Genomic DNA, 22,858 nt, shown 5'->3' with positions numbered 1-22,858 from the left:
GCCATTTTAAAGTAGTCAATTTATTCTTATTTTGATGTGTAAAGCTAATACTGGTGATTTACTGCCCCCTACAGTGCTGGAGTATTGAACCAAATATTTTGTGTCATTCATTTATTGATGACAGTGATAGCTTAAAGCCATTTACAAACTAGGCAAAACAATATTAAGAAGACAATGCTCTGGTCATTAGCTGATTGCTCCCAACCAGTGTTGGGGGTAACGTGTTACAAAATAAACGAGTTACGTAACCAGATTACTTTTATGATTAACGGAGTATAGTAGAGTGTTACTTTTTCACATTGGGTAATATTATTACAGTTACTTTGTCAAACAACGCGTGTATTCGTTCAGTCTCTCTCTAGTCATGATTTTTTTTAAATAATCTCACAGTATCAACTTTGCTGTGCGCTCAAGCCTTCTTTTTACAGTCTACGGATCAAGCCTTCTTTTTACAGTCTACGGATCAAGCCTTCTTTTTACAGTCTACGGCTCAAGCCTTCTTTTTACAGTCTACGGATCAAGCCTTCTTTTTACAGTCTACGGCTCAAGCCTTCTTTTTACAGTCTACGGATCAAGCCTTCTTTTTACAGTCTACGGATCAAGCCTTCTTTTTACAGTCTACGGCTCAAGCCTTCTTTTTACAGTCTACGGATCAAGCCTTCTTTTTACAGTCTACGGCTCAAGCCTTCTTTTTACAGTCTACGGCTCAAGCCTTCTTTTTACAGTCTACGGCTCAAGCCTTCTTTTTACAGTCTACGGCTCAAGCCTTCTTTTTACAGTCTACGGCTCAAGCCTTCTTTTTACAGTCTACGGCTCAAGCCTTCTTTTTACAGTCTACGGATCAAGCCTTCTTTTTACAGTCTATGGATCAAGCCTTCTTTTTACAGTCTACGGCTCAAGCCTTCTTTTTACAGTCTACGGATCAAGCCTTCTTTTTACAGTCTACGGCTCAAGCCTTCTTTTTACAGTCTACGGCTCAAGCCTTCTTTTTACAGTCTACGGCTCAAGCCTTCTTTTTACAGTCTACGGATCAAGCCTTCTTTTTACAGTCTACGGATCAAGCCTTCTTTTTACAGTCTACGAATCAAGCCTTCTTTTTACAGTCTACGGATCAAGCCTTCTTTTTACAGTCTACGGCTCAAGCCTTCTTTTTACAGTCTACGGATCAAGTACTATTCAAATCAAATCAAATCAAATTTTATTTGTCACATACACATGGTTAGCAGATGTTAGTGCGAGTGTAGCGAAATGCTTGTGCTTCTAGTTCCGACAATGTAGTAATAACCAACAAGTAATCTAGCTAACAATTCCAAAACTACTACCTTATAGACACAAGTGTAAGGGGATAAAGAATATGTACATAAAGATATATGAATGAGTGATGGTACAGAGCGGCATAGGCAAGATACAGTAGATGGTATTGAGTGCAGTATATACATATGAGATGAGTATGTAAACAAAGTGGCATAGTTAAAGTGGCTAGTGATACATGTATTACATAAAGCTGCAGTAGATGATATAGAGTACAGTATATACGTATACATATAAGATGAATAATGTAGGGTATGTAAACATTATATTAGGTAGCATTGTTTAAAGTGGCTAGTGATATATTTTACATCAATTCCCATCAATTCCCATTATTAAAGTGGCTGGAGTTGAGTCAGTGTGTTGGCAGCAGCCACTCAATGTTAGTGGTGGCTGTTTAACAGTCTGATGGCCTTGAGATAGAAGCTGTTTTTCCGTGAAGCAAAGAACGTTACAGTCTCTGATGTCCCTCTGGAATGCTACCCTTGCTCGGATTTCATCAACCTTGTTGTCAAGAGACTGGACATTGGCGAGGAGAATGCTAGGGAGTGGTGCACGATGTGCCCGTCTCCGGAGTCTGACCAGAAGACCGCCTCGTTTCCCTCTTTTTCGGAGTCGTTTTTTTGGGGTCGCTGCATGGGATCCATTCCATTGTCCTGGGTGAAAGGCAGAACACAGGGTCCGCTTGGTCGTACTGATGGTGAGTTGACGCTGATCTTATGTTCAGTAGTTCTTCTCGACTGTATGTAATGAAACCTAAGATGACCTGGGGTACCAATGTAAGAAATAACACGTAAAAAAACAAAAAACTGCATAGTTTCCTAGGAACGCGAAGCGAGGCGGCCATCTCTGTCGGCGCCGGAAGTTGGCCTACGTTGTGATATGAGCTATCTGATTAGTCAGCGGTGGGCCTGTAGGTGCACTTGATTTGCCCTCTGTGCCTGCCGGGTAGACAGAGTTCTACCTTCAGACATATGAAATGGATCAAAATGGGACACTTTGCCTTCCCAGTACTAAGGCTGCTGAATAAAGTGCACCTACAACTAACAGCACAAAACCTTAACATATTTTTAGGAAAGCAAGGATTTATCCAGCGTTGTTTTTACATAAATGTTTGGTGATCGACTAGAAATGCCTTGGAGATCGACCAATCGATCCCGATCGACGGGTTGGTGACCACTGTTGTAAAGTAACAAGGTATTTTTGTTAACTCTAACAAGTAATATGTAATATATAACTTTTTAAAGTAACTAATACCCAACATTGCTCCCAACCCATAGGACTCCACCCATAGGAATCCCCACCCAGTTGATGACTTTAAAATTGTGAAAGCCCTCAATGGCAATTTCCATGCAAAAACTGCTTATTTCCAAGTAAGGATCTCTATACATTTTCTCTGTGATGATGACACACTGTCAATCATTTCCCTGTTCCTCCAATTCTACTGTGATCTACTGTCTCTTAGAGTTCACAGTGGACCCATCAAACACGGCACAAATCCGCTATTCGTCTAGCTTGCTTACAGAAAGTGACACACTGTGTTAACGTCTACTCTTTCTGCCTCCTGTGTGTGTTGCGCGTACATCCATGCATGTGTGTGAGTCGCTCATGGTGTCTTATGGAGTGGGATGAGATCAGGATGCTAAGATCCATGCCTCCTGTGTGTGTGTGTGTGTGTGTGTGTGTGTGTGTGTGTGTGTGTGTGTGTGTGTGTGTGTGCCTGTATACCTGTGTGTGTGCCAGGGTGTCGTACAGAGTGGGATGAGATCAGATGCTGGTCACGGGCTGAGGTGGGCCAGATTGTCAATGTCTCCTGCTCAGACGTCTCCCAGCTCTTCGCCAACAAAGGTAATGTAACATCTCACCTTTAACCTTTAACTTGACCTTTGAGCCTTTGATATATGAGTGGTTTGTTCCTGGGCATGCCTCTGCTTGCTCTTTGCTGATGTAAAAAGTGCTTGGTAAATAAATGTGATTGATTTCTTGATTGACATTTGAACCTAGCCTAGACCCACTCAGCTCAGTGGGGAGAAGTTTATATAGCCAGAACCACTCAAGCTTCTGAAGAGGTGAAAGGGAGGACGTCAGTGTGTATTTTTCCTGTTCAATACATTGATGTATGTGGAAGGATCAGAGTGGAAAGCTTCTACAGTTTAGCATTGCTATTAAAGTTGCTATTTTGAGTAATTTATAAAGCATACAAACACCATAGAAACTATTCTATCAGTTAAAGTATAACACAACTGAGTAGTCAAGTGTTTGGTAAGTATCCCTGGGGATCTATGTTCTGGTCTTAGAAACAAGAAGTCATTCTAAGATCATTCAAGACAGAGGATTACATTAATTCCTTCCCATCCTGAAGGAAACTTGGCATGTTTATATAGGCTATGACCATCCTCCTCTCCTCCTCAGCCCCAGCCATAGCCAGCTGGCTACCCTAAAGAAAACATACACAGTTATAGCCTCTCTCATGGCTCGTAAAATGGTTGACATTAGATAAGGCGTGTAAATGAGACATGTTCATAGCTGTGTTCGTGTGTTTTATGTTCTTAAAATGACTCACTGAGAAGAGAGAGAGAGAGAGGGAGAGAGAGAGAGAGAGAGAGAGAGAGAAAGAGAGAGAGAGAGAGAGAGAGAGAGAGAGAGAGAGAGAGAGAGAGAGAGAGAGAGCAGAATATACACTGAGTGTGCTAACCATTAGGAAAACCTTCCTAATATTGAGATGCACCCCCTTTTGCCCTCAGGACAGCCTCAATTCGTAGGGGTATGGACTACAAGGTGTGGAAAGCCTTTCACAGGGATGCTGGCCCATGTTGACTCCAATGCTTGCCCTAAGTTGGCTAGATGTCCTTTGGGTGGTGGACCATTCTTGATACACAAACTCAGTGTTGCAGTTCTTAATACACTCAAACCGTTGCGCTTGGCACCTACTACCATACCCTGTTCTAAGGCCCTTAAAGTCTTGCCCATTCACCCTCTGAATGGCACAAATGCACAATGCATGTCATACTAAACTATATGGAATTGTTTTAAGAAGGTCATACCAAGGATCATTTAGCTATTTGATTTAGCATTTTAAGACCCAATGAAGTAACAAAGAAATACACTACTGTTCAAAAGTTTGGGGTCACTTAGAACTGTCCTTGTTTTTGAAAGAAAAGCAATTTTTTTGTCCAATTAAAATAACATCAAATTAGTCATAAATACAGTGCAGACATTGTTGATGTTGTAAATAACTATTGTAGCTGGAAATGGGAGATTTTTTTTAATGGAATATCTACATAGGCGTACAGAAGCCCATTATCAGCAACCATCACTCTTTTGTTCCAATGGCACATTGTGTTATCTAATCCAAGTTGATCATTTTAAAAGGCTAATTGATCATTAGAAAACCCTTTTGCGGCTGAAAACGGTTTTTCTGATTAAAGAAGCAATAAAACTGGCCTTCTAGTTGAGTATCTGGAGCATCAGCATTTGTGGGTTTGATTACATGCTCAAAATGGCCAGAAGCAAAAAACTTTCAACTGAAACTCGTCAGTCTATTCTTGTTTAGATATGTCTATTTCATGTGAGAAATTGCCAAGAAACTGAAGATCTGGTACAACGCTGTGTACTACTCCCTTCAAAGAACTGGCTCTAACCAGAATAAAGGACAAAGAGGACAAGTACATTAGCTTGAGAAAAAGACGCCTCACAAGTCCTCATTTGGCAGCTTCATTAAATAGTACCTGCAAAACACCAGTCTCAACCAGTCTCAACAGTGACTCCGGGATGCTGGTCTTCTAGGCAGAGTTCCTCTGTCCAGTGTCTATGTTCTTTTTCCCATCTTAATCTTTTATTTTTATTGGCCAGTCTGAGATTCTACAAGATGGTGCCGACGGAGATGGTCGCCTCGCTTCGCGTAATTAGGAAACTATGCAGTATTGAATTTTTGTATATATTATTTCTTACATTGTTACCACAGGAAGTCTTATTACATACAGCCCAGGAAGAAATACTGGATATAAGAGCAACATCAACTTACCAACATTACGACCAGGAATATGACTTTCGCGAAGTGGATCTTCTGTTCGGATCACCAACCAGGACAACAGATCTGATCCCAGTAGGCAACCCAAAACAACAGCGCCGCAGAAGGGGCAGACAAAATGGTCTTCTGGTCAGGCTCTATAGACAGGCACATCGCTCACCGCTCCCGAGTATACTCCTCGCCAATGTCCAGTCTCTTGACAACAAAGTAGACAAAATTTGAGTAAGGGTTGCCTTCCAGAGAGACATCAGAGATTGTAACATTCTCTGTTTCACGGAAACATGGCTCACTTGGGATATGTTATCAGAGTCGGTACAGCCACCCGGTTTCTTCATGCATCGCGCCGACAGAAACAAACATCTCTCTGGTAAGAAGAATGGCGGGGGTGTATGCTTTAGGAGTAACGATTTGTGGTGTAGTCATAACAACATACAGGAACTCAAGTCCTTTTGTTCACCTGATCACAGCCGTGTATATCCCCCCAAGCAGACACCTCGAAGGCCCTGAAAGAACTTCACTTGACTCGATGTAAACTGGAAACCATATATCCTGAGGCTGCATTTATTGTAGCTGGGATTTTAACAAAGCTAATCTGAAAACGAGGCTCCCTATATTTTAACAGCATATCGAATGCGCAACTCGAGCTGGCAGCATCCTGGATCATTGCTACTCTAACTTCCGCGACGCATACAAAGCTCTCCCCCGCCCTCCTTTCGGCAAATCTGACCATGGCTCCATTTTGTCAATCCACAGAAACCGTGGATTAATGGCAGCACTCACGCAAAACCTTAAAACGCAAACCACTGCTTTTAATCATGGCAAGGCGAACGTAAACATGACCAAATACAAACAGTGTAGCTATTCACACTGCAAGATAAGTGTCAGTATAGAGACAAAGTAGAGTCACAAATCAACGGCTCAAGCACGAGACGTATGTGGCAGGGTCTACAGTCAATCACGGATTACAAAAAGAAAACCAGCCTCGTTGCGGACCATGACGTCCTGCTCCCAGACAAATGAAACAACTTCTTTGCTCGCTTTGAGGACAATGCAGTGCCACTAACACGGCACGCTACCAAAAACTATGGGCTCTCCTTCACCGTGGCCAATGTGAGTAAAACATTTAAATGTGTTAACCCTCGCAAGGCTGCCGGCCCAGACGGCTTCCATAGCCGCGTCCTCAGAGCATGGTTGGTGTGTTTACGGATATATTCAATCAATCTCTATCCCAGTCTGCTATACCCACATGCTTCAAGAGGGCCAACATGGTTCCTATTCCCAAAAAAGCTAAGGTAATTGAGCTAAACGACTATCGCCCTGTAGCACTCACTTCATCATGAAGTGCTTTGAGAGACTAGTCAAGGACCATATCACCTCCACCCTACCTGACACCCTAGACCCACTCCAATTTGCTTACCGCCCCAATAGGTCCACAGACGATGCAATCGCAATCACACTGCACACTGCCCTAACCCATCTGGACAAGAGGAATACCTATGTAAGAATGCTGTTCATCGACTACAGCTCAGCATTTAACACCATAGTACCCTCCAGACTCGTCATTAAGCTCGACACCCTGGGTCTCGACCCCGCCCTTTGCAACTGGGTCCTGGACTTTCTGATGGGCCGCCCCCAGGTGGTGAGGGTAGGAAACAACACCTCTACCCCGCTGATCCTCAACACTGGGACCCCACAAGGGTGCGCTCTCAGCCGTCTCCTGTACTCCCTGTTCACCCATGACTGCGTGACCATGCACGTCTCCAAGTCAATCATCAAGTTTGCAGACAACGCTACAGTGGTAGGCTTGATTACCACCCGTGATGAGACGGCCTACAGGGAGGAGGTGAGGGTCCTCGGAGTGTGGTGTCAGAAAAATAACCTCACACTCAACATCAACAAAACAAAGGAAATGATCGTGGACTTCAGGAAACAGCAGAGGGAGCACCCCCCCTATCCACATCGACGAGACAGTAGTGGAGAAGGAGGAAAGTTTTAAGTTCCTCGATGTACACATCATGGACTAACTGAAATGGTCCACCCACACAGACAGCATGGTGAAGAAGGCACAGCAGTGCCTCTTCAACCTCAGGAGGCTGAAGAAATTTGGCTTGTCACCGAAAACACTCACAAACCTTTACACAATCGAGAGCATTCTGTCTGGCTGTATCACCGCCTGGTACGGCAACTGCTCCGCCCACAACCGTACGGCTCTCCAGAGGATAGTGAGGTCTGCACAACGCATCTCCACCGGCAAACTACCTGCCCTCCAGGACAACTACACCACCCGATGTCACAGGAAGGCCAAAAAGATCATCAAGGACAACAACCACCCGAGCCACTGCCTGTTCACCCCGCTATCATCCAGAAGATGAGGTCAGTACAGGTGCATCAAAGCTGGGACCGAGAGACTGAAAAACAGCTTCTATATCAAGGCCATCAGACTGTTAAACAGCAATCACTAACATTGAGTGGCTGCTGCCAACAAACATACAGACTCAAATCTCTAGCCACTTTAATCATTTATAATTGGATGTAATAAATGTATCACTAGTCACTTTAAACAATGCCACTTTACATAATGTTTACATACCCTACATTACTCATCTCATATGTATATACTGTTCTCTATACCATCTACTGCATCTTGCCTATGCCGTTCGGCCATCGCTCATCCATATATTTATATGTACATATTCTTATTCATCCCTTTACACTTGTGTGTATTAGGTATGTGTTGTGAAATTCTTAGATTACTTGTTAGATATTTACTGCATTGTCGGAACTAGAAGCACAAGTATTTCGCTACACTCGCATTAACATCTGCTAACCATGTGTATGTGACCAATAAAATTTGATTTGATCTGATATGGCATTTTCTTTGCAACTCTGCCTAGAAGGCCAGCATCCCGGAGTTGCCTCTTCACTGTTGACGTTGAGAGATATAAGAAAGTTCAGTAAAAAAAAAATTTGTACATGTATTCCCCTTATTTTTGGCACTCAACAGTCTCCTTATATACTTCAATACATGTTTTCAACTGTAGGCCAAATCGTTGGGTCGCTACAAAATATTTTGTGAGAAGACAGATTTTTGGGATGTCTCGTGGTCTGACAAACACCGCTCTAGCTGTGTTACGTTTCACCGGAAGTGAGACATAGTTGGATATGGTGGATTTAGACGCATCCAATGCAACAACAGATATCTCCAGCTTAAACTATAATGCTAATTCGATTTCCACGGGGGCACGGACATCGACCTTAGGGGGTTCAACTTTAAAGTATATGGGAGCAGAGGACCAGGGTTCTCAATATCATCAATGATGTCATAACTTATTTAAGAGTGGGAGCTAGCCTGCAGAGCACTCCCTGGATCCCCTCCCCTGCAGACTTAGACAACAATAAGTACACCTTAGGTACTGTGGAGTTCAGTCAAGCTACTGTAACTGAGAGCACCGGAAATAATAAAATAATAATTTTTAAAAAAGGATTCAACTAAGGGAGTGACGAAGAGTGTGAGGAGGAGCATTAGCGAAGCTAGTTAGTCTACTGTCTCTGGGGTCTTAGCCCTCCTCTACAGTATGCTACCGCTAGGCTAGCTAGCACAGCCTTAGCCCTCTGCTATACTTGGCATTCATGCCTGTGGAGTGGAGTGAGGTACTGGATGGGTGCAGTTCTCATTTATTTTCCATAACAGCCAATAGCCCAGTCCCAAAGTGTTAAACCCTCGTTAACTTCCTTTCCGTGAGCAACGCTTACAGTATGCATATCCCCCCCCCACACACACACATTTATTTTCCCTCACACACATTCTCCTCTCAACTTTGTGACCTCGTACTCTGAGTCATTGTAGTTGTGGCACTGTGAGTGTATTAAGTCATCCCGTCCACACTCCAGGCTGGTTGGAGAGAGAGAACACCATCCTCTGTTGCTTTTCTGCTCCACTCTTCTGTTCCATCTAATTCATCTCATTTATATTCATCACAGCCTTCTGGTGATTTGCCCATCACATCTGACTGACTGGAGTGGACAGGGGGAACTTTTTCCAAGGTTGTAAAATGTCATGTTGGATGCATAGCATAAACAATAGCATGCACATACGTGAACACACACATGTGAACTCACACAGACACACACATACTCACTTGCCTTATTTACCTTCCTGTCTGATAAAGGGATGTGATAGTCTAAATGATCTCTCATTAGTATAATGGTTATTCTGTAGGAAATGATCCAACAGCACATCTCTGTCCACACCCTGTTCAATGACCATCTCAGGAAGCTGCTGCTTTGATATACTACTGAGCTGTTATGATGGTGTCATTAGTGCATAGTAATATACAGTACCAGTCAAAAGTTTGGACACACCTACTCATTCAAGGGTCTTTCTATAGTTGTACTATTTTCTACATTGTAGAATAATAGGGAAGCCCTCAAACTATGAAATAGCACATATGGAATCATGTAGTAATCTAAATATATTTTATATTTGAGATTCTTCAAAGTGGCCACCCTTTGCCTTGATGAAAGCTTTGCACACTCTTGGCATTCTCTCAACCAGCTCCATGAGGTAGTGACCTGGAATGCATTTCAGTTGACAGGTTTGCCATGTTCAAAGTTAATTTGTGGAATTTCTTTCCTTCTTAATGCGTTTGAGCCAATCAGTTGTGTTGTGACAAGGTAGAGGTGGTATACAGAAGATAGCCCACCACAGGAAAGGAAGATCCAGAGTTACATCTGCTACAGAGGATATGTTTATTAGAGTTAACTGCACCTCAAATTGTAGCCCAAATAAATGCTTCACAGAGTTCAAGTAACAGACTCATCTCAACATCAACTGTTCAGAGGAGACTGCGTGAATCAGGCCATCATGGTCAAACTGCTGTAAAGAAACCACTACTAAAGGACACCAACAATAAGAAGGGACTTGCTTGGGCCAAGAAACATGGGCAATGGATATCAGAACAGTGGAAATCTGTCCATTGGTCTGATGAGTCCAAATTTGAGATTTTTGGTTCCAACCGCCGTGTCTTTGTGAGACGCAGATGAATGGAAGATCTCTGCATGTGTGTGTAATACCCTTAAAACCAGGTGTAGAGTTGATTTGCTATAATTAATTGGTATTAGATTTTAAAGGTGATCGAATTGCTCCTGAATGTTTATGTTGTTAATGCATTTCTTTTAAAGAAGTATTTCTTTAATGTACAAGTGAATAGGTTGGTATACTTTGAGATTTAAGTTTTGACCAATAAGGTAGCTTGTTAAGCTGTGGCCAATGGGAGAGCTGACCTGGTTAACAGGAGGCCTGGGGAAAGGGAGAGGTTGGAAAAAGAGGGAGAGATGTTGAAAAGTATGGAAATACATTATCAGTGTTGGTGAAGAAAAATAGAACAAAACATATACCTACCAAGTTTTGAAGGGAAATACTGATTTTGATTTTATAAGAGAGTTTGACGTGCCCAAAGTAAACTGCCTGTTACTCAGGCCCAGAAGCAGGATATGCATAAAATTGGTACCATTGGAAAGAACCACTTTGAAGTTTGTTGAAATGTTAAAATAATGTATGAGACTATAACACAATTGATATGGTAGGAGAAAATACAAAGAAAACCAAATTGTTTATTTTTGAGAGCCCATGCTCTTACAATGGAAAGCTACGGGTCTATATGCAATTCCAGCTCCCAGATTGCAATTCGTATGACTTCCACTAGAAGTCATACGACTTCAAGGTTTCAGGCTTGTTTCTTCCCAAACAAGGAAGAATTTTGAGTTTTGAAACTGGGGGTCAGAGTTGGAAATCAGTCTGTGCGTGCGACGAAGAGGATGCGCACCTGCTTATTTTGCTTTCTATTGAACATACTTTTTTCCGGATGAAATATTATAGTTTGATTACGTTTTAGGGTACCTGAGAATGAAATATAAACATATTTTGACTTGTTTTAACAAGTCCTTTCTGCATGTTGAACAAGTCCTTTCTCTGCATGTTGAACGAGTGGATTACTCAAATCGATGGCTCCAACTAAACTGACTTTTTGGGATATAAAGACAGATTTTATCTAACAAAACGACCATGCATGTTGTAGCTGGGACCCTTTTGATTGCAAATCAGTGGACGATTTTCAAAAAGTTTGTGATTTTATGAAGCCTGTGCTGGTTGAAAAATATTTTGATGAGGGGCACCGTCCTCAAACAATCGCATGGCATGCTTTCGCTGTAAAGCCTATTGTAAATCGGACAATGCAGTTAGATGAACAAGACTTTAAGCTTTTAACCGATATAAAACACTTGTATGTACCTAAATGTTTAATAATATCCATAATTTTTATGATTATTTATTTGAATTGCTCGCCCTCCAATTTCACAGGAAGTTGTCAACAGGTGTTCTGCTAAAGGGACGCCTAGCCCTAAGAGGTTGAAAGACTTAGTAGAGACTGAAGCTACTGTTTCATCGTGGAGGTATTTGACAGCCTCGAGGTTAGCCTAGCATTGTGCGAGACGTGGAGAGAATTGCTTGTGGAAGATGAACGAGTTCATATTTCCTTGGGTTATCTGATGCTGCTAAGAAGTACTGTTTGCATTGACTGCTGTGCTTGCTGTGGATCTTGTGAGGACACCGGCACGGAATTGCTATGCTTCGCTGAGGAAATATCTACGAGTAGTGAGTAACTACAACAGTGGGGTGCTTCGGGACTTTATGTAAGTAGCCATTTTTTAGCTCCAACGCGTGCCAAAGGGTTTAACCAAGCTTGCAAGTAATTTGGACATGGGTTGTGAGAAATCATTGGGGTTTATTATTTTTATTTCTTTTGATGTGGTACGTTGAAAATGTGATAATATACATCTTGAACCTTATGTCTGTTGCGTTGGTGTAGTCATTCATTGTTTCTGTTTCATTTTATATGGGAAATCATATCATTATATAATAACAAAAATCTATGATCATTCAATCGGAAGGTAATCCCCTAGTTGTCATCACCCTAGCGAGTTTACAATAGGGATTCTCATTGTATATGTCCTTCTCACCAAATATCCCATATCAAATTTGAGCCTGGTGAGAGGGTTACCTGTGGTTCCCACCATGATTTATAGAGAAGAAGGTGTGATGGTGTGGGGGTGCTTTGCTGGTGACACTGTCTGTGATTTATTTATAATTCAAGGCACACTTAACCAGCATGGCTACCACAGCATTCTGCAGTGATACGCCATTCCATCTGGTTTGCGCTTAGTGGGACTATCATTTGTTTTTCAACAGGACAATGACCCAACCTCCAGGCTGTGTAAGGGCTATTTGACCAAGAAGGAGAGTGATGGAGTGCTGCATCAGATGATCTGGCCTCCACAATCACCCAACCTGAACCCAATTGAGGTGGTTTGGGATGAATTGGACTGCAGAGTGAAGGAAAAGCAGCCAAAAATTGCTCAGCATATGTGGGAACTCCTTAAAGATTGTTGGAAAAGCATTCCTCAGGCGTCCCGCTAGCGGGACAACATCCGGTGAAACTGGGGGGCGTAATTCAAATAAATAATCATTAAAATTATGGATATTAAACATTTAATGTGTCTTATATCAGTTGAAAACTTAAATTCTTGTTCATCTAATTGCAATGTCCAATTTACAGTAGCTATTACAGTGAAGGCATACCATAAGCATGTTTGAGGAAGGCACCCCACACCAAAATATTTTTCCACCGGCACAGGTTTCATAAATCCACAAATAGCGATTAAATATTCACTTACTTTTTGAAAATCTTCCTCTGATTTGTCATCCAAAGGGTGCCAGCTATAATATGTAGTGTCGTTTTGTTAGATAAAATCCTTCTTTATATCCCAAAAAGTCAGTTTAGTTGGCGCCATCGATTTGAGTAATCCACTCGTTCAACATGCAGAGAAAGGAATCTGAAAATCTACCCCTAAACTTTGTACCAACAAGTCAAAATACGTTTTTATTTACTCCTCAGATACCCTAGAATGTAGTCAAACTATAATATTTCTATAATATTAAAACATGAATATTCCCAAACACGAATTTCCAAGACTGTGTCCCTGCACTAAAACTGATTATTCTTATTTGTTTTGGACGTTACAAGCCTGAAACATTGAACGTAGACTGCTGACCCCCTGTGGAAGCCATGGGAATTGCATCCTGGGAAATGAATTCAGTATGCCCCTATGCTTTCCATGGTAAGAGCATGGTCTCCAAAAAAAACTCAGGTTGGTTTTCTCCTACCATATCTATTGTGTTATAGTCTCCTACATTTTTTGACATAATTTTATTTTACTCCTACATTTCTACAAACTTTAAAGCGTTTTATTTCCAATGGTAACAATTATATGCATTTCCTGGCTTCAGAGCTTGAGCTACAGGCAGTTTACTTTGGGCACGTCATTCCGACAGGAAGTGGAGAAGAAAGGGGCCTAGCCTTAAAGCTGGTTGAGGGAATGCCAAGCGTGTGCAATGCTGTCAGCATGTTAAAGGATGGCTACTTTGAAGAATATGAAATGTAAACTATATATATTTTTGTTGGTCATTAGTAATAATAATTCCTTATGTGCTATTTCATAGTTTTGATGTCTTCACTATTATTCTACAATGTAGAAAATAGTAAAAATAAAGAAAAACCCTTGAATGAGTAGGTGTGTCCAAACTTCCGACTGGTAATGTACATCTCCTACAGTGGCAGGCCAGAAACAGGAGACAGGAGGCAGGAGACAGGAGGCAGGAGGCAGGAGGCAGGAGGCAGGAGGCAGGAGGCAGGAGGCAGGAGGCAGGAGGCAGGAGGCAGGAGGCAGGAGGCAGGAGGCAGGAGGCAGGAGATAGGAGACAGGAGACAGGAGACAGGAGGCAGGAGACAGGAGGCGGGGGACAGAAGACAGGAGACAGGAGATAGGAGACAGGAGACAGGAGACAGGAGACAGGAGACAGGAGACAGGAGACAGGAGACAGGAGACAGGAGGCAGGGGAAGTGAGATAGAGAGAGTAGTGAAAGATGCTTAGACTGCAAAATCAAGTCATCATGGAGATACACAACACCTATTCTGGAAGCCATAATCAAATCTCATGCAGCGAGCTGGCTCCAGACTACATAACAGCCCGTCTCCTACATCGTTGAGCCTAATGAGTTGTCATTTCTCCCCAACTCAACTCATCCGTATAACTCAAGAGTATAACAGCCTATCCCCTTGAGGTTGAGGTTTTATCTCCCTGTTGTCCCCACCCTGCACCCTGCACCCTGCACCCTGCACCCTGCACCCTGCTGGTGACATCAAGATGACCCTTGGAGGAGGATGAAGGTATCAGCTCTGTAGGCTGCTACTGCCAAACAGCTGCTAGACAGGAGGACAGTGTTTGTATGAGCGATATAGAGAAAGTGTGTGTGTTAATTGAGTGTTGAGTGTTTGTATGTACTCTAGTGAAAGAGAGAGTTATCAGTCTCTCCAGAGGACAGAGGGAGGTGCGTCTACATATCCCCTCCCACCTATCTTACTAAGAAGCAGATGGAAATATGGTCCGATCCATTAAATCCTAATGAACTGAGCAGTGGGGCTATTTCTCCTGTGACGGACTGACATCCCTCCTCCATCATAACATCACACTGTGTGTGTGTGTGTGTATGCGCGCATGCTTATAGTTGTGTGTTTGATGAGGTCACCTCGTCCGTCATTGTGATGGCCTAGTCCTCCTCTACTCTCTTATCCTCATCCTCCTCTCCTCTCTTATCCTCCCCTCCTCTCTTATCCTCACCCTCCGCTCCTCCCTTATCCTTATCCTCCTCTACTCTCTTATCCTTATCCTCCTCTCCTCTCTTATCCTCCCCTCCTCTCTTATCCTCATCCTCCTCTCCTCTCCTCTCTTATCCTCATCCTCCTCTCCTCTAATACCCTCCCCTCCGCTCTTATCCTCATCCGCCTCTCCTCTCTTATCCTCCCCTCCTCTCTTATCCTCATCCTCCGCTCCTCCCTTATCCTCCCCTCCTCTCTTATCCTCATCCTCCTCTCCTCTCTTATCCTCATCTTCCTCTACTCTCTTATCCTCATCCTCCTCTCCTCTCTAATCCTCCCCTCCTCTCTTATCATCATCCTCCTCTCCTCTCTTATCCTCATCCTCCTCTCCTCTCTTATCCTCATCTTCCTCTACTCTCTTATCCTCATCCTCCTCTCCTCTCTAATCCTCCCCTCCTCTCTTATCATCATCCTCCTCTCCTCTCTTATACTCATCCTCCTCTACTCTATTATCCTCATCCTTCCCTCCTCTCTAATCCTCATCCTCCTCTCTTATCCCAATCCTCCTCTCCTCTCTTATCCTCCTCCTCCTCTCCTCTCTTATCCTCATCCTCCTCTCCTCTCTTATCCTCTTCTCCTCTCTTATCCTCATCCTCCTCTACTCTCTTATCCTCACCTTCCCTCCTCTCTTATCCTCATCTTCCTCTCCTCTCTTATCCCAATCCTCCTCTCCTCTCTTATCCTCAAAGTCCTCTCCTCTCTTATCCTCATCCTCCTCTCCTCTCTTATCCTCCCCTCCTCTCTTATCCTCATCCTCCTCTCCTCCCTTATCCTCATCCTCGTCTACTCTCTTATCCTCATCCTCCTCTCCTCTCTAATCCTCCCCTCCTCTCTTATCATCCTCCTCTCCTCTCTTATCCTCATCCTCCTCTACTCTCTTATCATCATCCTCCCCTACTCTCTTATCCTAATCCTCCTCTCCTCTCTTATCCTCATCCTCCTCTCCTCTCTTATCCTAACCCTCCTCTCCTTTCTTATCCTCATCCTCCTCTCCTATCTTATCCTCATCCTCCCCTGTTCTCTTTTCCTCATCCTTCCCCCCCTCTCTTATCCTTATCCTCATCTCCTCTCTTATCCTAATCATCCTCTCCTCTCTTATCCTCATCCTCCACTCCTCTCTTATCCTAATCCTCCTCTCCTTTCTGATCCCCATCCTCCACTCCTCTCTTATCCTAATACTCCTCTCCTCTCTTATCCTCATCCTCCTCTCCTCTCCTCTCTTATCCTAATCCTCCTCTCCTTTCTTATCCTCATCCTCCTCTCCTATCTTATCCTCATCCTCCCCTCTTCTCTTTTCCTCATCCTTCCCTCCTCTCTTATCCTTATCCTCATCTCCTCTCTTATCCTAATTATCCTCTCCTCTCTTATCCTCATCCTCCTCTCCTCTCTTATCCTAATCCTCATCTCCTTTCTTATCCCCATCCTCCTCTCCTCTCTTATCCTCATCCTCCTCTCCTCTCATATCCTCATCCTCCACTCCTCTCTTATCCTTATCCTCCTCCACTCTCTTATCCTCGTCCTCTTCTCCTCTCTTCTCCTCATCCTCATCTCCTCTCTTATCCTTATCCTCCTCTCCTCTCTTATCCTCCCCTCCTCTCTTATCCTGATCCTCTTCTCTTATCCTCATCCTCCCCTCCTCTCTTTCCCACATCCTCCTCTCCTCTCTTATCCTCTCCTCCTCTCTTATCATCATCCTCCTCTCCTCTCTTATCCTCATCCTCCTCTACTCTCTTATCATCATCCTCCCCTACTCTCTTATCCTCATCCTTCCCTCCTCTCTTATCCTAATCCTCCTCTCCTTTCTTATCCTCATCCTCCTCTACTCTCTTATCCTCATCCTCCTCTCCTCTCTTATCCCAATCCTCCTCTCCTCTCTTATCCTCATCCTCCTCTCCTCTCTTATCCTCATCCTCCTCTCCTCTCTTATCCTCCCCTCCTCTCTTATCCTCATCCTCCTCTCCTCCCTTATCCTCATCCTCCTCTACTCTCTTATCCTCATCCTCCTCTCCTCTCTTATCCTCCCCTCCTCTCTTATCCTCATCCTCCGCTCCTCCCTTATCCTTATCCTCCTCTACTCTCTTATCCTTATCCTCCTCTCCTCTCTTATCCTCCCCTCCTCTCTTATCCTCATCCTCCTCTCCTCTCTTATCCTCATCCTCCTCTCCTCTAATACCCTCCCCTCCGCTCTTATCCTCATCCGCCTCTCCTCTCTTATCCTCCCCTCCTCTCTTATCCTCATTCTCCGCTCCTCCCTTATCCTCCCCTCCTCTCTTATCCTCATCCTCCTCTCCTCTCTTATCCTCATCTTCCTCTACTCTCTTATCCTCATCCTCCTCTCCTCTCTAATCCTCCCCTCCTCTCTTATCATCATCCTCCTCTCCTCTCTTATACTCATCCTCCTCTACTCTATTATCCTCATCCTTCCCTCCTCTCTAATCCTCATCCTCCTCTCTTATCCCAATCCTCCTCTCCTCTCTTATCCTCATCCTCCTCTCCTCTCTTATCCTCATCCTCCTCTCCTCTCTTATCCTCCTCTCCTCTCTTATCCTCATCCTCCTCTCTTATCCTCATCTTCCTCTACTCTCTTATCCTCATCCTCCTCTCCTCTCTAATCCTCCCCTCCTCTCTTATCATCATCCTCCTCTCCTCTCTTATACTCATCCTCCTCTACTCTATTATCCTCATCCTTCCCTCCTCTCTAATCCTCATCCTCCTCTCTTATCCCAATCCTCCTCTCCTCTCTTATCCTCATCCTCCTCTCCTCGCTTATCCTCATCCTCCTCTCCTCTCTTATCCTCCGTCTCCTCTCTTATCCTCATCCTCCTCTACTCTCTTATCCTCACCTTCCCTCCTCTCTTATCCTCATCTTCCTCTCCTCTCTTATCCCAATCCTCCTCTCCTCTCTTATCCTCAAAGTCCTCTCCTCTCTTATCCTCATCCTCCTCTCCTCTCTTATCCTCCCCTCCTCTCTTATCCTCATCCTCCTCTCCTCCCTTATCCTCATCCTCGTCTACTCTCTTATCCTCATCCTCCTCTCCTCTCTAATCCTCCCCTCCTCTCTTATCATCATCCTCCTCTCCTCTCTTATCCTCATCCTCCTCTACTCTCTTATCATCATCCTCCCCTACTCTCTTATCCTCATCCTTCCCTCCTCTCTTATCCTCATCCTCCTCTCCTCTCTTATCCTAATCCTCCTCTTCTCTCTTTTCCTCATCCTCCTCTCCTCTCTTATCCGAACCCTCCTCTCCTTTCTTATCCTCATCCTCCTCTCCTATCTTATCCTCATCCTCCCCTGTTCTCTTTTCCTCATCCTTCCCCCCTCTCTTATCCTTATCCTCATCTCCTCTCTTATCCTAATCATCCTCTCCTCTCTTATCCTCATCCTCCACTCCTCTCTTATCCTAATCCTCCTCTCCTTTCTTATCCCCATCCTCCTCTCCTCTCTTATCCTCATCCTCCACTCCTCTCATATCCTCATCCTCCACTCCTCTCTTATCCTAATACTCCTCTCCTCTCTTATCCTCATCCTCCTCTCCTCTCCTCTCTTATCCTAATCCTCCTCTCCTTTCTTATCATCATCCTCCTCTCCTATCTTATCCTCATCCTCCGCTCTTCTCTTTTCCTCATCCTTCCCTCCTCTCTTATCCTTATCCTCATCTCCTCTCTTATCCTAATTATCCTCTCCTCTCTTATCCTCATCCTCCTCTCCTCTCTTATCCTAATCCTCATCTCCTTTCTTATCCTCATCCTCCTCTCCTCTCATATCTTCATCCTCCACTCCTCTCTTATCCTTATCCTCCTCCACTCTCTTATCCTCGTCCTCTTCTCCTCTCTTCTCCTCATCCTCCTCTCCTCTCATCCTTATCCTCCTCTCCTCTCTTATCCTCCCCTCCTCTCTTATCCTGATCCTCTTCTCTTATCCTCATCCTCCCCTCCTCTCTTTCCCACATCCTCCTCTCCTCTCTTATCCTCTCCTCCTCTCTTATCATCATCCTCCTCTCCTCTCTTATCCTCATCCTCCTCTACTCTCTTATCATCATCCTCCCCTACTCTCTTATCCTCATCCTTCCCTCCTCTCTTATCCTAATCCTCCTCTCCTTTCTCATCCTCATCCTCCTCTACTCTCTTATCCTCATCCTCCTCTCCTCTCTTATCCCAATCCTCCTCTCCTCTCTTATCCTCATCCTCCTCTCCTCTCTTATCCTCATCCTCCTCTCCTCTCTTATCCTCCCCTCCTCTCTTATCCTCATCCTCCTCTCCTCCCTTATCCTCATCCTCCTCTACTCTCTTATCCTCATCCTCCTCTCCTCTCTTATCCCAATCCTCCTCTCCTCTCTTATCCTCATCCTCCTCTCCTCTCTTATCCTCATCCTCCTCTCCTCTCTTATCCTCCCCTCCTCTCTTATCCTCATCCTCCTCTCCTCCCTTATCCTCATCCTCCTCTACTTTCTTATCCTCATCCTCCTCTACTCTCTTATCCTCATCCTTCCCTCCTCTCTTATCCTCATCCTCCTCTCCTCTCTTATCCCAATCCTCCTCTCCTCTATTATCCAAATCCTACTCTCCTCTCTTATCATCGTCCTCCTCTCCTCTCTTATCCTCATCCTCTTCTCCTCTCTCATCCTTATCCTCCTCTCCTCTCTTATCCCCCCTCCTCTCTTATCCTCATCCTCCTCTCCTCTCTTATCCTCCCCTCCCCTCCTCTCTTATCATCATCCTCCTCTCCTCTCTTATCCCCCCCTCCTATCTTATCCTCATCCTCCTTTTCTCTCTTATCCTCCCCTCCTCTCTTATCCGTATCCTCCTCTCCTCTCCTCTCCTCTCTTATCCTCCCCTCCTCTCTTATCCTCATCCTCCTTTTCTCTCTTATCCTCATCCTCCTTTTCTCTCTTTTCCTCATTACATGCCTTTTCATAGGACTTCTCTTGGTTTCTCCCTCATACTGTTTTCTCTTTCTCTGTAATTTCTCTCTGTCAATGTATTGTCTCCATTTTCTCTGCTGCTGAAAGACATAATAAAATCTCTCTCCTACCCCTCCCTTGTCAGTGTTTGTTTCCATCTCTTCCCCTCTTCTGTCTCTGTGTGTGGTGTGTTTCTAGCTGTTCATTGTTTCCTGGCTCTAAGATCTCTTGTGTCGTTGCCCTCTGTGGTTCATCTAATCCTCTGTCTAATCAGTCTGTAGAAATAATTACACAGCCCTCTCTGATCCCTTAACCCCTATCAACATGAAAACAACACGCACACAGGAACACACACATGCACAGAGGAACACACACACGCACACAGGAACACGCACATGCACACAGGAACACACACACGCACACAGGAACACGCACACGCACACAGGAACACGCACACAGGAACACACACACGCACACAGGAACACACACACGCACACAGGAACACACACACGCACACAGGAACACACACACGCACACAGGAACACACACACGCACACAGGAACACACACACGCACACAGGAACACACACACGCACACAGGAACACACACATGCATGCACACACACACGTCAACATGACAACAGCACCAAAACGACACAGGAAATCATACACAGTACATGATGAGTATGATTATAAAGAGATATACAGTACATGATAAGTATGTTTATAAAGAGATATACAGTACATGATAAGTATGTTTATAAAGAGATATACCATACATGATAAGTATGTTTATAAAGAGATATACTGTACATGATAATTATTTTTTTTATTTTTATTTCACCTTTATTTAACCAGGTAGGCTAGTTGAGAACAAGTTCTCATTTGCAACTGCGACCTGGCCAAGATAAAGCATAGCAGTGTGAGCATACAACAAAGAGTTACACATGGAGTAAACAATTAACAAGTCAATAACACAGTAGAAAACGAAGGGGGGGTCTATATACAATGTGTGCAAAAGGCATGAGGAGGTAGGCAAATAATTACAATTTTGCAGATTAACACTGGAGTGATAAAAGATCAGATGGTCATGTACAGGTAGAGATATTGGTGTGCAGAAGAGCAGAAAAGTAAATAAATAGAAACAGTACGGGGATGAGGTAGGTGAAAAGGGTGGGCTATTTACCAATAGACTATGTACAGCTGCAGCGATCGGTTAGCTGCTCAGATAGCTGATGTTTGAAGTTGGTGAGGGAGATAAAAGTCTCCAACTTCAGCGATTTTTGCAATTCGTTCCAGTCACAGGCAGCAGAGTACTGGAACGAAAGGCGGCCAAATGAGGTGTTGGCTTTAGGGATGATCAGTGAGATACACCTGCTGGAGCGCGTGCTACGGATGGGTGTTGCCATCGTGACCAGTGAGCTGAGATAAGGCGGAGCTTTACCTAGCATAGACTTGTAGATGACCTGGAGCCAGTGGGTCTGGCGACGAATATGTAGCGAGGGCCAGCCGACTAGAGCATACAAGTCGCAGTGGTGGGTAGTATAAGGTGCTTTAGTGACAAAACGGATGGCACTGTGATAGACTGCATCCAGTTTGCTGAGTAGAGTGTTGGAAGCCATTTTGTAGATGACATCGCCGAAGTCAAGGATCGGTAGGATAGTCAGTTTTACTAGGGTAAGCTTGGCGGCTTGAGTGAAGGAGGCTTTGTTGCGGAATAGAAAGCCGACTCTTGATTTGATTTTCGATTGGAGATGTTTGATATGAGTCTGGAAGGAGAGTTTGCAGTCTAGCCAGACACCTAGGTACTTATAGACGTCCACATATTCTAGGTCGGAACCATCCAGGGTGGTGATGCTAGTCGGGCATGCAGGTGCAGGCAGCGACCGGTTGAAAAGCATGCATTTGGTTTTACTAGCGTTTAAGAGCAGTTGGAGGCCACGGAAGGAGTGTTGTATGGCATTGAAGCTTGTTTGGAGGTTAGATAGCACAGTGTCCAAAGACTGGCCGAAAGTATATAGAATGGTGTCGTCTGCGTAGAGGTGGATCAGGGAATCGCCCGCAGCAAGAGCAACATCATTGATATACACAGAGAAAAGAGTCGGCCCGAGAATTGAACCCTGTGGCACCCCCATAGAGACTGCCAGAGGACCAGACAGCATGCCCTCCGATTTGACACACTGAACTCTGTCTGCAAAGTAATTGGTGAACCAGGCAAGGCAGTCATCCGAAAAACCGAGGCTACTGAGTCTGCCGATAAGAATATGGTGATTGACAGAGTCGAAAGCCTTGGCGAGGTCGATGAAGACGGCTGCACAGTACTGTCTTTTATCGATGGCGGTTATGATGTCGTTTAGTACCTTGAGTGTGGCTGAGGTGCACCCATGACCGGCTCGGAAACCAGATTGCACAGCGGAGAAGGTACGGTGGGATTCGAGATGGTCAGTGACCTGTTTGTTGACTTGGCTTTCGAAGACCTTAGATAGGCAGGGCAGGATGGATATAGGTCTGTAACAGTTTGGGTCCAGGGTGTCTCCCCCTTTGAAGAGGGGGATGACTGCGGCAGCTTTCCAATCCTTGGGGATCTCAGACGAGATGAAAGAGAGGTTGAACAGGCTGGTAATAGGGGTTGCGACAATGGTGGCAGATAGTTTCAGAAATAGAGGGTCCAGATTGTCAAGCCCAGCTGATTTATACGGGTCCAGGTTTTGCAGCTCTTTCAGAACATCTGCTATCTGGATTTGGGTAAAGGAGAACCTGGAGAGGCTTGGGCGAGGAGCTGCGGGGGGGGCGGAGCTGTTGGCCGAGGTTGAAGTAGCCAGGCGGAAGGCATGGCCAGCCGTTGA

General features: G+C 44.4%; 1 protein-coding gene across 3 annotated transcripts in view; it reads left to right on the top strand.

Annotated features, from left to right (window-relative positions):
• Positions 1-22,858, top strand: part of LOC116353050 (pituitary adenylate cyclase-activating polypeptide type I receptor-like) — a 68,766-nt gene that overhangs the window by 26,720 nt on the left and 19,188 nt on the right. For all 3 annotated transcript variants that reach the window (XR_004202341.1, XR_004202342.1, XM_031785698.1), the window contains exon 3: positions 3,052-3,156. Coding sequence is in view for 1 of the 3 variants with exons in the window: in XM_031785698.1 (XP_031641558.1) it covers positions 3,052-3,156 (105 nt within the window). In the remaining 2 variants the exon portion in view is untranslated. The remainder of the gene's footprint in view (positions 1-3,051; positions 3,157-22,858) is intronic.

The sequence above is a fragment of the Oncorhynchus kisutch genome, linkage group LG13, assembly GCF_002021735.2.
Source record: "Oncorhynchus kisutch isolate 150728-3 linkage group LG13, Okis_V2, whole genome shotgun sequence".
Taxonomy (NCBI): domain Eukaryota; kingdom Metazoa; phylum Chordata; class Actinopteri; order Salmoniformes; family Salmonidae; genus Oncorhynchus; species Oncorhynchus kisutch.
Note: the sequence above shows the minus strand (reverse complement) of the source record. Positions and strands in the feature narration are given on the sequence as shown.